Source organism: Caenorhabditis remanei, chromosome I, assembly GCF_010183535.1.
Source record: "Caenorhabditis remanei strain PX506 chromosome I, whole genome shotgun sequence".
NCBI classification, from domain to species: Eukaryota; Metazoa; Nematoda; class Chromadorea; order Rhabditida; family Rhabditidae; genus Caenorhabditis; species Caenorhabditis remanei.
The window spans coordinates 11,374,479-11,390,794 of NC_071328.1; the positions used below are offsets into that span (position 1 = coordinate 11,374,479).

The 16,316-nt window shown below is 37.8% G+C and overlaps 3 protein-coding genes across 3 annotated transcripts; 1 reads left to right on the top strand and 2 right to left on the bottom strand.

Annotated features, from left to right (window-relative positions):
- Positions 1-201: 201 nt before the first annotated feature.
- Positions 202-10,685, bottom strand: GCK72_002508 (uncharacterized protein; the record flags this gene model as incomplete). The annotated part of the gene is made up of 39 exons (XM_053723464.1): positions 202-216; positions 264-702; positions 879-982; positions 1,028-1,204; positions 1,247-1,324; positions 1,369-1,598; positions 1,647-1,772; positions 1,819-1,989; positions 2,079-2,215; positions 2,267-2,430; positions 2,479-2,607; positions 2,658-2,901; positions 4,205-4,373; positions 4,423-4,497; positions 4,549-4,657; positions 4,750-4,899; positions 4,946-5,038; positions 5,086-5,423; positions 5,475-5,610; positions 5,705-5,767; positions 5,814-5,927; positions 5,972-6,085; positions 6,297-6,404; positions 6,475-6,623; positions 6,669-6,799; positions 6,846-6,960; positions 7,031-7,142; positions 7,187-7,298; positions 7,345-7,513; positions 7,562-7,754; positions 7,805-7,884; positions 8,062-8,196; positions 8,246-8,362; positions 8,426-8,496; positions 8,553-8,965; positions 9,040-9,470; positions 9,520-9,696; positions 10,355-10,414; positions 10,463-10,685. 39 exons carry the CDS (start codon positions 10,683-10,685, stop codon positions 202-204), a joined length of 6,171 nt encoding a protein of 2,056 aa, XP_053592109.1.
- A 50-nt stretch (positions 10,686-10,735) lies between these two features.
- Positions 10,736-14,956, bottom strand: GCK72_002509 (uncharacterized protein; the record flags this gene model as incomplete). Its single annotated transcript, XM_053723465.1, has 12 exons — positions 10,736-10,821; positions 10,874-11,053; positions 11,104-11,208; positions 11,301-11,430; positions 11,475-11,986; positions 12,033-12,270; positions 12,453-12,970; positions 13,018-13,204; positions 13,924-14,355; positions 14,457-14,694; positions 14,786-14,870; positions 14,926-14,956. The coding sequence occupies 12 exons, from the start codon at positions 14,954-14,956 to the stop codon at positions 10,736-10,738; spliced, it is 2,742 nt and encodes a 913-aa protein (XP_053592110.1).
- Positions 13,485-13,804, top strand: GCK72_002510 (uncharacterized protein; the record flags this gene model as incomplete). The annotated part of the gene is made up of 2 exons (XM_053723466.1): positions 13,485-13,526; positions 13,571-13,804. The coding sequence occupies 2 exons, from the start codon at positions 13,485-13,487 to the stop codon at positions 13,802-13,804; spliced, it is 276 nt and encodes a 91-aa protein (XP_053592111.1).
- Positions 14,957-16,316: the final 1,360 nt, after the last annotated feature.

Consider the following 16,316-nt stretch of genomic DNA (forward strand, 5'->3'; position numbering starts at 1 on the left):
CCGTATTCAGGGAAAATGTATCCGAGTAAAATTGTTTCACCGAAGTTTTCTTACAATTAAAGCGTTTTTCCTCTGCGTCTCTTTAAATTTAGGTCTATTTAAAAAAAATGAAATGAAAATTTTATTTTAAACAAACAAACAAAAACATAAATAAAATATCTGAAATCCCGTAAAGTATTTGGCAAAATGAGCTGACGAATCTCAGAAGAATGAACCCTGGAAATCAACAAAGATTAGTTCAATTAATTAATCAGAAGCCTCACCAAACTACTGTCATCACTAAGTGTATCTGTCCTTTCTCTAATTATTTTCGGTGATCCATTAGCTTCAAAAAATATATTATTTGAAGAATTCAGAGGTTGAATCGTAGAAATATTGGATCTCAAATTTCTAGAAGAACTTGGAATTCCACTTGAAAATCCGACATGTTTGCTGTTATTATATGCTGAATCAACATGGAATGAAGGTGTTGATGAAGATGGAAGGGGTGGAAGTTGATCCATCTCTTCTCGAGATGTCACTATTCTCAAATTAGGTCGAGGAATTGTTGGAGCTGGAGGCTTAATTCGAGCACGAATCGACGATTGAGAATCTGATGTATAGTGTGGAGAATATTCTTCAGATATTCGCTGTGGATTCCAATGGGAAACTGCCACGTGTTGGTTGTCACTTGTATCACTTTTCCGAACCCATGCAATAATTCTGAAATTCGGGATTTTGAAAAGTTCGGAGGATTATTCTCAAAGAAATTAGACGTTTCCGATGCACGTGGCATTATTACGCAGCGGATTCTATACATTTTTGGCATTCAGAACATCAGATAATCCATCTGGATTTCCACTAACTTTAGATTTTCAAATGTAAAAACTCCAACTCACTGTTTTCTAAAGCAAAACAACACAACCACAATAATAATCAACAATACTCCGAACACAATTGGCAATATAATCTTGATTGCATTCGAATTTTTATGATCAGGTTGCTGAAATCAATCAATTAATCAATCTAACAGTTAGTTTTTCATTACCACTTCCGGAACACAATTTCTGATAATCATCGAGTTTGTTTCATTCTTCTGTAACTGACAATTACATCCTTCCGTCGGAATTTCAGCTGAACACGTGGATTGACAAGTGACTGGAACATCAGTGATATCATCTGATAGATCACTACATTGAATGCATGAATCACTGTTTGGTTTGTTCTGGAAATTGTATGATTAGCACGGCTTGGTTCTAGTAATTACCTGAAAAGTTCCCTGCTCACAAGTGATACACATTTCACTGTAAACTGTATTCGGTCCCACTTTTATGTTTCCATTTCTCTGAAAACAGTCTCACAATTAGAGCAACGCTTAATATCCATTACCCTTGTGTTTTGATCAATGCAATGAAGAACATTACAATCATTTATTGATTTCGATCCATGTGAAGCTGTTATCAATCCACGTGGACACTGAATACAAGGACCTCGAGTGTCTTCTTTGTAGAATCCAACAGCACAATCTTGACAATATGGAGCAAATTCTGTCTCGCTTCTGATCATTTCTTGACCAGGATCACATGTTTTTTGGCATTCATCGAAACTTGTTGAGCCATCTGGAACATTATTCTATTGAAAAATTCAAGGGGTTTCAGCTAACTTACTTCCATAAGTAGACAGATCAAACCCACAGCAAATACATCTTCGAAGCCCTTCTCTCGGTGCGAAGGTACCTTCCGGACATGGGAGACACACTCCTTTTGATTCATATTGTCCCGCAATACAGTTTTCTAAAAAAAACTCTTCAGTTCTGATCTCTTCTTACTCAGAACATACGATAACATTGTGACTCATCAACTGCTCCTGTCACATCTCCAGTTATCATTTTATCCGGACAAGAAGTACAGGCAAACTGATCATGACTTGCTGAGTTACGGTATGTGTCGATGGGACAATCAGTGCATTCATTTGCTGTCGTGTTGGCAAACGTTCCATCAGCACAGCTTACTGAAAATCATATGGCAGTGTTATATGGCAATAACTGTTAATTCTTTTCCAGACCTTGCTATTAAAAGCTTTACTTCAGATAAACTCACCACAAACCGTGACATTTCCACTTGTATCATGAATTGGAAATGATGGATCACAGTCTACTGTAGAATCCTGACGGACTAATCTGAAGTTATCTTGAAGATCCTTTAAAACACTCGTGCTGATCGTTTCTGTTGCATTGCTGAAATTTTGATTTTGATTTTTGAAAAACACGAAAATATTTTTCAGATACCTTGTTGAGAATGTGTATTGCAACGCGAAGTCATCATTTTCGGTTTCTCTTGTGTTTCCGACGGAATTTGTTTCATTACACGGAGGAAGAATCATGATACTACAAGATGATTGTTGATTACAGTTGGCTGCCGACCAGATCGTTTCCCTCAGCTTTTCGAACACCTGAATGATTCAAATTTGGAAGAAAACTCCACGAAAAACGGAATAAACCTGTTTACAAGTCCCATTTCCAAGAACTGTTCCATTGATTTCTTGCACTGCTGGAACTGTTTTTCCACATGCTGGTAAGTAGTACTTCTTCTGAGTATCATCCACCCATCCACCATAATTGAAGTTACCCTTCAAATGAAAGGTTTGTCAAAATACAGGTTCAAAATAAGACAACTAACCATAATATCACAAACATAGAATCCAGGACGGTTGTCAATCGGATACAGATTATCGTCACACTCGACCAGCACAACTTTCGATGTGAACGGAGCCATTCTGGTCGGTCCGAAGCTGATTCTTCCATTATCCACGACTATTTGATCATTGGAGGGACACGATTTTTGGACTACTATCACGTCGAACGTGCATTCAGCTGAATTACCAGCGGCGTCGTAGGCAATGTAACGGACAGCCGTGATTCCACTGAAAAGAGAAAAGAATTTCAGGATAAACGACGTACAGTACCGCTCCAAAGATTATCAATTTACATTCCCCGTTTTTTTCATTCATGGGAGGTCGGACGAACATTTGTTAGAAAGAAGTAAGTAAGGAATCGAACGGGCAATCGACATGGTATTTGATGACGCGAGCTGGGACACGTTGATCAACGACTCTATCGATAAATTTGTGCAAGGGTTGGAGAAGGAATTTCGGGAGGACGCTGAGTTTCGTAAGGAAGTTCTGCGACATGAAAGGTGGAGAGTAGCGAAAAAAAGAGAACAAATCAAACGGAATGTAAGTGAGCAGAAGCAAGAATGGGCCGAAAAGCAGGCTTATGCCAAACTTCAAAGAATGCGGGAGCTGAAAAAACTCAAGAAACGCCGGAAAGATCAGAGGAAGAAGGTGATGAAAATCAGACGCCAAACTTGGATAGCTTTTCGTATCTTCGTTTTGATCTTTCGTAGTGAAATCGTGACTTTGGACACACTGGATATCGAGTTTAAGAACTATAAGCATGCAAATCCATCTCCAATCTCCCTCGAAAAAACGTTCGTTCCAAGAAATAAGAAAAAGAAAAAGTTGCATTTGTGCTACGGATACAGGAAATTGGAACACGGCTAAATTGAACTGATACATATTTTTGTCTATCACGTACCCTCGCGGACGTAAATAAAATAAAATAAAATAAAATTTGGCTGTTTTCAGGGAAAAATTACTAGTTTGATATAGTATTTCGGTGTCCGATAAACTCTGTATGGGTTGGAGAGAGCAAAAATTGCACATCATATTTGTTGTTAGCCATTTTTTTAGGGACACTATATTAAGAGTTACAGATTGTGAAAGTGAAAAGCTCCAAAACTTCGCTAATATGCACTAAAATTAGTCAATTCCAGGGAGACATTAATTTGTGACCTATAACTTTCAAGGTAGTATCCCTACCAAAAAATGATAAACTACAAAATTGATGTGCTATTTTTGCTCTGTTCAACCCATGCAAAATTGAGTTTGTAGGACAATCAGGCGACACCAAAATACACTGTTAAAGTTGGCCATTTTCCACTGAAAACGGGTTGATAACCTTTTGAGCTGTACTGTATTAGGCAAAAAGTTTTCTTGAACATTTCACGACTCTAGAAATGTATTTCCTGTTACTTATATATTCTTGAACATAATTTTCTCTTGGAAAGGATCTTTGCGAAGAATTTTCACACAATTCTACCAAAATCTATTTACTTCAGAAACTCCAGTTCACGACAGTTTCCATTCCTCTCCCCTTCCCACTTACACTCCAAACTGTTGTCCGTTGTGATAGTTCACTTCAACTCGAACCACTCCGATGTTGTCGAAAAATGAAATCTCATCATCTGACCAGGTGACCTTAATGAAATCCTCCGTTGTGGTTGCATTTTTATTCGCCGGACATTTCAAAACAGTTGGGGAGATTCGATCTTTCGCTGAAATAAATCTACTTTACGAAAAATTGAATTAAGATAAAAAACCGACCACAAGATCCTGTTGAATTATAGTTGTTTGATTTCGCTTGTCGCCCAAACATACACTTCACACTGCTGCATATTCCTGAAATCATATTATGAGCTTTTGAATGGATAATAGTGTGGGGTACCGTACCAGATGGATCAATAAAAACACCAGGATTTGAGGAAGAAACACGTGTAAATCCTCCATTCCAACTGATCAGTGTGTTGTTTGCGATTTCAGTATTCGTCTCGCTAATGATCTGAAAGTCTCCGGATTTTCAGAGTTTCAGATTTTTGAAATATGGCTTTCAGTTTTTGCCTCTTATAATAAGGAATGAGATCAGAATCCTACCGTATAACAATCAAAAGCAAGTTGGTTGATTTGTGTTTCACTCAATCTTATGATATACAACTGAGTCATTGAAATCATTCCAACAAATCGATCATCAGTTCGTTTTGTCAAATCCGGAGGCGCCAACTGAAGATATCCAATTGTACCTGGCTGAAAAATCAATGATGAAATGAGACATATTACCAATGAGCATTACATTGAATAATGGAGCCAGTTGGGGGAACGGGAGTCCGTCCAGATAAACTGTGTAACTTGGACTAGTTTGATCCTCTGGACTCACTATGCAGTACTGAAAATTGCTAGCGTTTGAACTCTTCCAATTGCAGTAAAACTAACATGATGCCACGTGTTTGCAGTAATTGGAGTCTGTCTGAAATTGCTGTTCTTCGATATTTCTTCTCGAGTACACTCGGCATCATCCGGATTACAAATGAAGAATCCCTTGTTATCAAAAACCATCATTTGTGATTTAGAGTATCCTTTGACCACCAACCAAGGAAGTAGAGTTGGTATAGTTGATTCTGGTGTTCCAGTTGACTCAACAACAGGATGGTTGTATTGAACAAATGAACAAATTGTGAATTGAGCGATTGATACATCATAGAATGGTCTGGAAACAATTTCGGGTGCATAATTCATCCCGTTGAATACCAAATTGAAATTGAAATTTGCTCCTGGAAACAAACTTTTACTTTTGAAAACATGATCAACTACTTAATACTCACTTATTTCACATCTCCTTCCGGTAAATTCAGTTCCATTACAGTCACAAGATGCTCCATTTTCCAGATTTGTGCAATTTCCATTATTTTTACAATACGGTTGAGTAGACCCATCCGGGTTGTAGATGATACATGGTTGCTGAAAAAGGAGTTGACTCATCACAAATTGTTATCTGCTAATGGCAAACCCCCAAATCTTGACATCTGTCACCTGTTGAACCAGGCACACATACACACGTGGCATTGTAATCAAGACAAGTTCCGCCGTTAAAACAGTTAATATCACGACAAGTGTTCTGAAAACATGCTGATGTTGTTAGTGGATTACGTGGGAATAAATACAATCTGATTCTCGCATCGATCACCAGTAAAGTTCGGAGAGCATGTGCAATTTCCAAATGAGGGATTACAAATTCCGCCGTTTTCACAAAAGATCGAGTTGGTTTCACAGAGATTCTGAATGTTTTTTTTTCATATCGATCAAGTCAGGAGGAGAGTACCGTATTCTTCTCACAATACGTTCCATCGTAGTAGTTCGGACAGTCACACGATTCGGTAGTCGAGTTGCAAGTTCCAGAATTTTGACAGAAGAGAACGTTAGCTTTACACACATCCTTCAAAATTTTAGTTAGGTATTAGTTGAGAAAATTACTGGCAAATAGGCTAATGGTTAAGCCAAAACTATGCAAGTGCGCTTCAATGCAAATTTTCTTGATCAGTAAGAAACTACCAAATGAGCAGGCGCGTGCATGAACATTTGTCGTTTCTATTCTTCGTTAGAGCGCGCTTTTCTTATCAATATTGCTAATAAAAAGGCACTCTTACATCCACTTTATCACACAACGGCGGTAAAAATCCATCATAACAATCACACAAAATCGATCCATTAGTATTTTGAGTGCATCCATAAGAATGAGCGCATTCATGTGAACACTGAAAACACATTCATTTGTTAGTGAATTAGTTTTTGAAATACTGCAAGAAATGAAGTAGTGAAACTTACACTCTTCTCACAGTGATCTCCATAAAACTGTGTAGTGCATTGACATCTCGCAGTGTCATGAGAAGTCATCTCACAAGTTCCTCCGTTTTCACATATGAATGTATTACAATCAGGGACAACTCTTGTTTCACAGTTTGTTCCGTTATAACCTGGATAGATGTTTTCAAATGAGCGACTCGATATCATATCAATACCTGTCGGACATGTACAATTATAAGTTTCAATCAAATCTCCATCGATGTCCACATTGAAATAATTGCATGTTCCACTATTAAAACACGGCTCAAAAAGGCAATCCTCAACAGGATCCGAGCAGAAGTCACCACTGAAGAATAACATTAAAAAATGTTTTTAAAATAACCCAATCTGACCTGAATCCAGGAGAACATTGGCATCTAGCATTGGAAGTGAAATTATCGAAACATTTGTTCACATGTTGGCAAACGGAGCAATCAGTTTGTACTGGGGGGAGTTCGCAGTAGTCACCTGAAGATTTATTTTTGACATTTATTAACGAAACAAATATGACACAAAAATCTATGAAAACTCAACGTACCCTGCCATCCCGAACTCGTACAATTACAGTTCTGCACTCCCGATGTCACATTGAACATACAACTTCCATACTGTTGACATGGATTATTGTGATAACACATGTCCCAAAGAACCTGAAAGTTAGTTATTGGCTGAGACCTTCAGACTCTTCACATACTGTACAGTTTCCATCAGAATCCCTTATGAAACCAGAATCACAATTACAATAGGGTCGATCATTTTCTCGGCGACAACTTCCATGAACGCAGTCTTTTTCTCCTTCGTAACAACTGCAATTTTCATTAAAAATCAATTCAATAAATACAGAATACTCACTTATCCTCAACAAGGGGTGTTTCACAATAATCTCCACCAAAATTTGAAAGACAAAAGCATTTTTTGTCAGGGCGCACACTACATGTTCCTCCATTCAGACAAGTATAATGATTACTGGCCGACTCGTTGTAACAGAACTTGCTGACCGTACATTGTCGACCGTATTGATCTGGAATTTTTTATTGTTTCAATAGTTACGATTACTGGAAATAAGTACCTGTGTCACACATACAAATAACACCTCCATTGAACGGCGGAGGACTTCTCTGACAACTTCCAGCATGACAGGTAAGGGTACATGGATCTTGATTATTTGGCAACAGGGTTGTTGTTGGTTCATTTGAACAGTTTACTTGATGCATTGCGTATTCAGTATCCACACTTTCACAAACATTCGTTGCTATCGCTTCCTGGAAAAGAGATGAGATTAACGCTGTCAGGGTTTCACGCGTTAACTCACATCTGACTCGTACTCCAATAAATAAATGTAACTGTTATTTGCTAACGTCCCTTTATACTGACAAAAGTTTCCGAAGTAAGCTGAAATTTAAAGTTGACGTATTAGCTCGGCACAGTTCTTACAACCGCGCTCCACCGAAATACCCTTGAAAAATGTCTCTCAATTTCGCGCACAATTTACTTCGGTTTCGGTAGAGCGCAGTTGTAAACAGCGTGCCGTGCTAATATGTCGAAGAAGAATGAATGAAAAAAACTCACATTCATTACACGTTTTACTATTATTAATGTTTCCCGTTTCACAATCATATCCACTGTTTCGAGAATCACTTGTAAATGAGCAATGATCTGGTTTGCAGTATGGTTCTCCTCCGTCTGTTACGGCACTAATGAAATCTAAAAAGGCTTTGATTTTGGGTAGATTTCCATAGTTTTGTGCGCTTACACTGATTGCAAAGGCAGTTAAAGTAACCATCATGTTGTTGGCAAACTCCATTTTGACACGAGTTCAAAGAACATTCAGAAAATGTGTCGAGTTGACGGATTGGAGCGATTGTGGCACCTGGAAAAGGTTGGATTCAAGATACTCTTACAGGTTACATCTGATCTTTTTTTAAATACTTACATTGAGGTGTCGGTTGACAAATACAAGGTTTGTTTTGAATGACCCAACCCCTTCTGCCATCACAATACCCGCTTATTGGTGTTACTCTGAAATATAAAAGTCATATAGATCTACAGAATCTCCTCACCTGCTTCCGCAAGTAGCTGGAAGATATCTTCTCATTGAAAACGGTATGGATGATGCTAAATGCAATCCATTATAATCCACTTCATCACAAATATTCTCTCTTATGGTGACTCCACACACTTGAACATATCCGTTTGCAGTGATAGCCACTGCTAAATACTGTTTCAGATTGCTCAGTTTCACCACAAAACTTCCAGAAGACGTTGTATTCATAACAGGTCGGAAATCGGAAATGGGAGGGATAAATCCATCGGAGGAAGAGGTGACACTGACTTGAACACTTGAGTTACATTGAGAAATGTCAATGAGAAGTTCAATTTGATTTGAATTCAAACGGATTGGGATAGAAGTTACGAAAAAAGAGATTGGGAACGTCCATTGATGGACAATGCATCCAGAAGGTGTCCATATCCACTGAAATTTCTGATATAAAAATAAAGAGATTTCGTCAGCTCCAGATAGTAAAAACAATAAATAAAACTACTCACATCCCCAGTTTGAGTCCAAATTTGCGGTTGATCCAACATATTTTTCTCCTCAAAAGTCATACTTCCTTCAATTACAACATCATCAAAGGCAACGAATGGTTCTCCAGAAACTGTAGAGAAAGAATTTGCTGATAGAGTAGATCCAGCAACTGAAGTTGAAGGAGTTGCTGGTAGAGTTGATCCAACTGAAGATGAAGTTGCTGGTAGAGTAGATCCAACTGAAGATGAAGTTGCTGATAGAGTAGATCCAACTGAAGATGAAGTTGCTGATAGAGTAGATCCAGCAACTGAAGTTGAAGGAGTTGCTGGTAGAGTAGTTCCAATAAATGGAAATGTGAATGGCGATGAACCGGTTGTATAAGTTGTCGTGGCAAGTGTTGAACCTGCAGTACTTGTTGGAGGAATGCATGTTGGTATATCTTCACTCCATACTGAAAATATTTTCTTTCTTTTCCATAAAATGGCTACTATATAACATACTGTATCCAGAAGGTCCCTCTACGCATTTAGTAGCAGTTACGAAAGGGGATAGTATGTAACCATGATCACATGAGAAATAAACTACAGTGCCAGCTTCGAACCCGTTTCCTAACGGATTCACGACTCCAAATGTCATATGTGGAGGAATGAATTGAGTGAGGTCTGAGCAACTTTGATCTGAAATCACAAAAAATTTCAAATCTTTATCGTAGTCTCTTATCGGTTAACTCTGCCCGTCGAAAGGCTTACAGTACTGCGCAAAAAGATACGAACTCTTTCCGTTTTCAGTTGAAATTGCCCGACTTTGTGAGTGTGTCATGGTAATTCTGATTGTCACACCCAGTAGCTTTTTAATGAATCCTACAGATCAGAAAAAAAGGTCCATTTTTGTAGTAGACAACTTTTTTGTTCGGCACTCCCTAGAGAGTTATGGTCATTTTAAGACGACAGCTCAAAAATCGCACAACTTGCACTGAAATGGGTCGATTTGAAGGAGAAATTACTTTGTCGATATGTAACTCTCTCGGAGTTGCTGGTACAAATAAGTTGTCAACTACAAGAATAGATTAGTTCTATTCTTGGTCTGTTCAATCTATAGAAATTTATTTCTTGGGACATTTAGTTTTACTATGACGCACTCTCAAAGTTGGACAATTTCAACTCAAAACGGCCAAAGTTCGTATCTTTTTGCACGGTACTGTATTTAATTTTTTCAGACTTGTCATACTGGAACCCAACCGGAAGAGTCTCGCACATATTTAGATTAGGTAATGTATCAGTTATTTTTCTTATATCATCTCCTGAATTTCAAAAAGTTAAAAAGTTAAAAACCTACAAACACACTGCGGTAAGACTTCCCACATGGCCGTTGCATTACAGAACACTTTCGGACGTCCTAAAACAACACATCCGATTATTAAATAAACTCAGTTTCAAAAGCTACCGATCATTATCTTTGACTCCTGATTACAAGCCAAGTCGATTGTTTGGAACACATGAAAATAGGGAGCAACTGGTTGAAAAGAATAAACACTCTGGTCTAGAGCTTTGCAAGCAACCAATGGATTCGGCCTGGGGAGCCAGTCACCGTTCAGACATGTTTCTTTGAATTGGAGAAGGCATTTGTAATCAGAATCACACATATTTGTTGCGTATAGGTAACCCATTGAGTTACCACTTCTGAAAAATGGTTCTGAAATTAGAAATCTAAATGTTCTTACTTGTAATAAGATGAAAGAGTTGGCGGTGTGATCACTTGGATATTCCACGGGGACCAGTCAATATCATAAATGCAAGTTGTTTCTGTAATCTATTATTTTCAGTAAAAGAAATGAATTCAAACAACGAAACGGACCAACACAACTGTATCCATCAATCAGATAACGTTGAATACTTCCCCATTGAGAAGGATTGAAATTCGATGCATTGAAAAGATGATAATTAATTGGACACTCGCAGTAATAGCTTCCATTCGTGTTGACACATTTTGCAAAAGGATCACAGAAACTTGAAGTTTCATTGCACTCATCGATGTCTGGAATTAGTTTGAGAATTAAAAACTGCCTGAAATTGTTAGATACAAACCAACACACGTTCCGTCGCCATACTTCCATCCGTTTTCACATTGACAGCTATAGTATCCTTGATATTGGACATAGGTGCCGTGAGGCAGACAAGGATCAATCCAACCTGGGAAAAATTGATTGAGTATTTGATAAGAACGATATTCTTTTTGCTTTTCAGTTTTTCAGAAATTGAAAATAGAGCTGAATTTGCCTCACCTGGTTCATCTTGGCATCTACACTCGAAACTATCATACGCCTGAACACTACCATCCGATGCTCTCCACAGGCCATCAAGACATCTATAAGTTTTCTTCACTGTTGGACAAACCATACAGTCCATTTCTATCTGAAATTCGACCATCAGAGCTAGTTCCAAACAGAAAAACTCACAGTGTAACCAGACGGAGCGACATATTGATCATTCGGAAGTTGTGTAACAAAGATAGCATCATGAACTTCTGGAATAATACATCCGTTTGGTATCTCGTATTTTGTCAAATGTTCTGTATTGTAACACATCCAATCCGCCAACCACTTTTTGTCATCTCCACAAATACAAAATGGTTGATATCCGTAAGTAGAGCGATTCTGATATCTTCTGACTGTTCCATAAGATGTTTCATATGTATCCGGAGTCATTGAATTATCTATCTCGTAGCCAGTTTCAGATGGACAATTGATGTGAAGACATTTGACAATTGGATGAACAGGTGGATATGCTCTGTTCTCTCCATCAATCCATGTTCCGTTATCAGAACATTGAATGTTATAAGGGAGACTGTCGAGCATGTATCCTTCGTCGCAATTGACAGATACAATTGTTCCGACGGAATACGCATGATCGGATACTGCTTTGATATATCCGTTGTTGATGGTTGGAAGCTTACATTTAGTTCCGCTGCCTAAAGTTACATAGTTTTTGTTTTCATTTCTGAAAAAATAACTCACTTGGACTAGAAGTAGTTGTTGATATTATGTCTGTTGTTGATAAGGTTGTTGATATGGTCGTTGTTGAAACTCCTTCATCAAAAGCCCATCCAGAACCATCTCTAGCAATGCCCTGAAGGGCATAGATGGAATAGAATTCAAACGGTTCTGCAGACTGATGAATGACTACTGTAGTTGGACCAAAACCAGTGACGCTTCCCAGATTAGACACGTATGCTGATTGGTTTTTGGAGACGATCTGAAAAAATAGATTTTGAGATTCAGAATGTTTTGTTTCAGATGTACAACCGGAATTCATTCGAATTGGAAAACTCATAATCTAGACTTTTGGATTCAGGTTTTAGGAAATCAAATTCAAATTTTGAAGCCTTCTCATAAAAACTGAGCTGCACGAATCCGTTTTCAAGAAAATAGTCTCACCTGAACATTATCCTCACTGCAACTCTTCTGAAACTTTTCCACATTCCACGTGGAGCTCTGTGAATTATTTTCTGATTCATCTGACGACGTCAAGATCATATTAACAGTAAGAGTTCTAAACTGTCCTTCCATACAAATTTCACTTGATTTCGGAATCCATTCGATTTCGAAATCAGAATCAATCATGAATACATCCACACTTTCCTCTCCTGGTCTCAATTCAAAAAACTGAAAATCCAATTGAGTTTCACTTCCAGGCCACGTGGAATTGACATGGATGTTCAGAGAATTCGATGGGATGATCAATAGTTTTTTTGATTGTCTTCGAGTCAGTGATACTGTAGAGTTATTGAATTGAATTGTCGATACAGTGGGGGATGGTCCCTCGCATTTTCGAATAAGAATTGCCACGTATGAAGACGGGTGTTTAGTTGTGAATCGATAATTGCAAGACATCGGAATGGATTCAGAATTGAAAAACAGCTGATTGTTTTCAGTGATTCTGCAGATTGTTTTGTCTGGAAAAGCTTGAGATTATAGTTATGTGTGTCATAGAAATTCTTACCCGCTTCCTGATAATGAATTTGAAATTCAATTTTTCTGGTGTCCGTATCAGATGCCGTCAATACAAAAGAAGAGGAGAGCAGGGTAAATGATGACGTGGCGTTTCTTGAATTCAGATAAATTCGACCGTTTTGATCTTTCCCCTCGACGTAGATTGAAGTTGATGTGGTTGGGGACATCCATTTTATCTGAAAATCGAAAAAAATTTGGTGAACCAAAGGATTTTTTCAATTTTCCTTTTTGTGTGTTTTTGGTGCACTTGTACATTTGCTTTTTTTTTTGAAGTTTTTTATGTTACAGTCTAAAAAAATTCTCACATATTTTAGTTGCAACCTTTCAGTTTGCAGCTCCTTGAATTCTTTGATCTACTTCGAATTTCTTTATGGAAATCATGAGAAATTTTACAGTTCTCCCACATGAAAATACTATAAAACTCTGCCATCACTTCAAAAAATTATCATTTTCAACATGAAACTTTTCGTTGTTCTCCTTCTACTTGCAGTTTTTGTGGTTAGTTTAATATTCCCCTCGAAAGTCCAAAACTCAATTTCCAGAGTCACTCCTCATCCCAAAATCTCTGCATCATGTGCAACCCGTTAATCGCTATTCCAACGGATTGGTTGGGCTCTCAACTGGCTCTCAACGTGGCATGCAGCGTGTTGTTTCCAGAAATCAGTGCACCGTGTATTGGGCTGTTCAACTCAATCAATCTGACGTCTTCATATCAAAACATGTATCCGTTCATCGTTTCCATGAGAGAAGAGTTGTGTAAAAAGTGTGCTGTTTGATGATTTCGTTGTGAACGCGACATTTTTGTTTGAACAAATAAGATTATTTTTTGTGAACGAGTTTTTGTTTTTTATATTTTTGTATTTTAAACAATATTTTAAACAATAAAAAAACTCACCCAAATAATAAAATGCTGATCGTTCGGAGACAGCACCGTCCACCTGTGTGTACACTCTCCTCTTCCATATCTTACTGTAGTTGGTGACAGTATTCCTCCACTTGAAACAATCATTGGCCATTCATATACCGGATTTTCACGAAGAACATTCGACAGAAGAGAGTTTGGAGTTGAAGAAGAAGACAATGGAATCGATTGAGTCACTGGCATTTCGTCAGATCCATCCAAACAATCGTTGAATCCATCGTGTTGAAAAGACGATGGAATGCATTTTGAATTGTCAGCACATCGAAAAGTTCCAGGGAGACAAGCGTAGTTCTGGCAGAGAATAGGGAGTTGGGAGGAGCATGGGAGGGATCTCCAACCGAAATTCGAGGAATTTCGGAGATCCAGAGCAATACAGGAGCCAGCGAGCTCATTTGATGCGAGGCTCTGGAAAATGTGTTTTTCTTTGTTTTTGTCATTTTTCTTCTAGTTTTTTTTTTCAAAAATCCTCATGTCTTAAATTCTATATGTCTAGCAAAGCAACTCACCTGTGGTGGCTCTCCTTCTGCCCATAACGGATTATACATTGAAGTGAAAACAGCAACATTTGCAACTGTATCATCAGTAGCATCTTCTGATTCAACAACAATATTCAATCCATTTCCAACACTTAATCCAGTCCAATATAATTTCATCAGATTTCGACTCTTTTCACTCGCAAACATTTCCAGAAGTTGTTGAGCTATCAACCAATTCGTTTCGCGATATCCGATGCTGTGGTTTACTCTGAAATTCATTTTTGTTATTGGGATTTTTAAAGTTGACTATTTTGGGGCAAAAAATGAATTTCGGCGGATCAGGCTTTTCGAAAACTCACGCTCCACACATTTGTGCAGCAGTCGAATAGTTTCGTTCGAATTGGGTCAATGGAAAAATGCACGTGGCAGTAAGATGGTACCATCCTGGAATTCAATTTTCAGTCTCCACTTTCTTTTATTTCTCCAAGGTTTGACCTACCAGGTGCCCCTTGAAAACAATCCTCATACATATCGGAGTCATTGTAACGCGGATCTGTACAGTAACCCAAGACAATTAAACAAGATAAAACTTGTAAAAACCATCTCAAATTCGTCATAATATTATCATTTGAAATGTCGAATAATCAAGATCCAAAGAAATTTTGTGAAATTTTGTGAAAATACGCAGAAAATTGAAGAGAAACGAGGAAAGAACAGGTGCTTATCATCATCACTTATCATGTTTCTCTACATGTCTGCGTCTCTCTCTCCTACAGTAATCTCTAGCGACTGGCTCGCGGAGCAAGACGAAAAGAGCACTCGAAATGGACATGACTCAAACGACAGATACACTTTTTGGGAGGGGAGACAGAGGGAGTGAGGGAGGGGAAAGGGAGTGGCATCGAGTGATAACAAGTTATGCTTTTATCTTTGTTTCAGTTTGTAGATTAATTGAATTCAATTTGTTTGAAGGTGAAAGAAAACTGTTTGGTTTGAATTATGCTGCTCTAATTTTTTTGGAAAGGGAAAAAGGAACTGCCCAAATTAGAATTGGTATGGCTTAGAACTACCGAATCAAGGTCAATTTGCTTCAAAATGACGACCCTTAATTACTTGTTCATTTCCGATTCATGCAGATCTCATTAGCAACAATCAGACTTGCAACATTTCACAATAACCGAGAACATATACATTAAAATAATAACGTAGAAAACAAATAAATTTCATTATATTTCCCGTTCCACTTTACATTAAAATATAGCTTACAAATATGGACAAAGACTGTTCAGATAGCTTTTTGAAACATTGATTATTCTGTCGAAAAATCTACATTTTTATGAATCTAAATTATTCCAGACTTGCGAAATCTGGATTTAATTTGCTGAACTTTTTTCACTACACTTCTGAAAATGTTCTATATTTTGTTCTCACGTTTATTTCTCAAAAACTTTTTTTGAAAATACAAAAAATCGTTCTCAAGATGTGTTTTTCCAAAAAAATCGGAAAATTTCGAAAAAAAAATTGAATTTTTTCAGTACGGAACTTCCGGCCCGGGCCGGAATAGCTCTGATTTCGGCCCGGCCCATTGCAAGACTGATTTATTCTTCGGTTCCTCTATCTTTGAAGATAAATGTCATCGTAGATGCCCGATCCAATATCATCAGAAAGATATAGATGGTATCACAGGCTATCACGCGACACGTTTTATCAATCTAACACCATTCTCACAGCTTTTTTTTCTGATTTTCTTTGTAAATCACACTTCTGATATCGTCTAAAACCTGTTAACTGAGACAATTATTGCAGAAATACCACAATTTTCAGAGCCGTTCTGTAACTCAACATTATCGGAAATATTGGAAATGGGCTAGTTATAAAACATATCCTGTT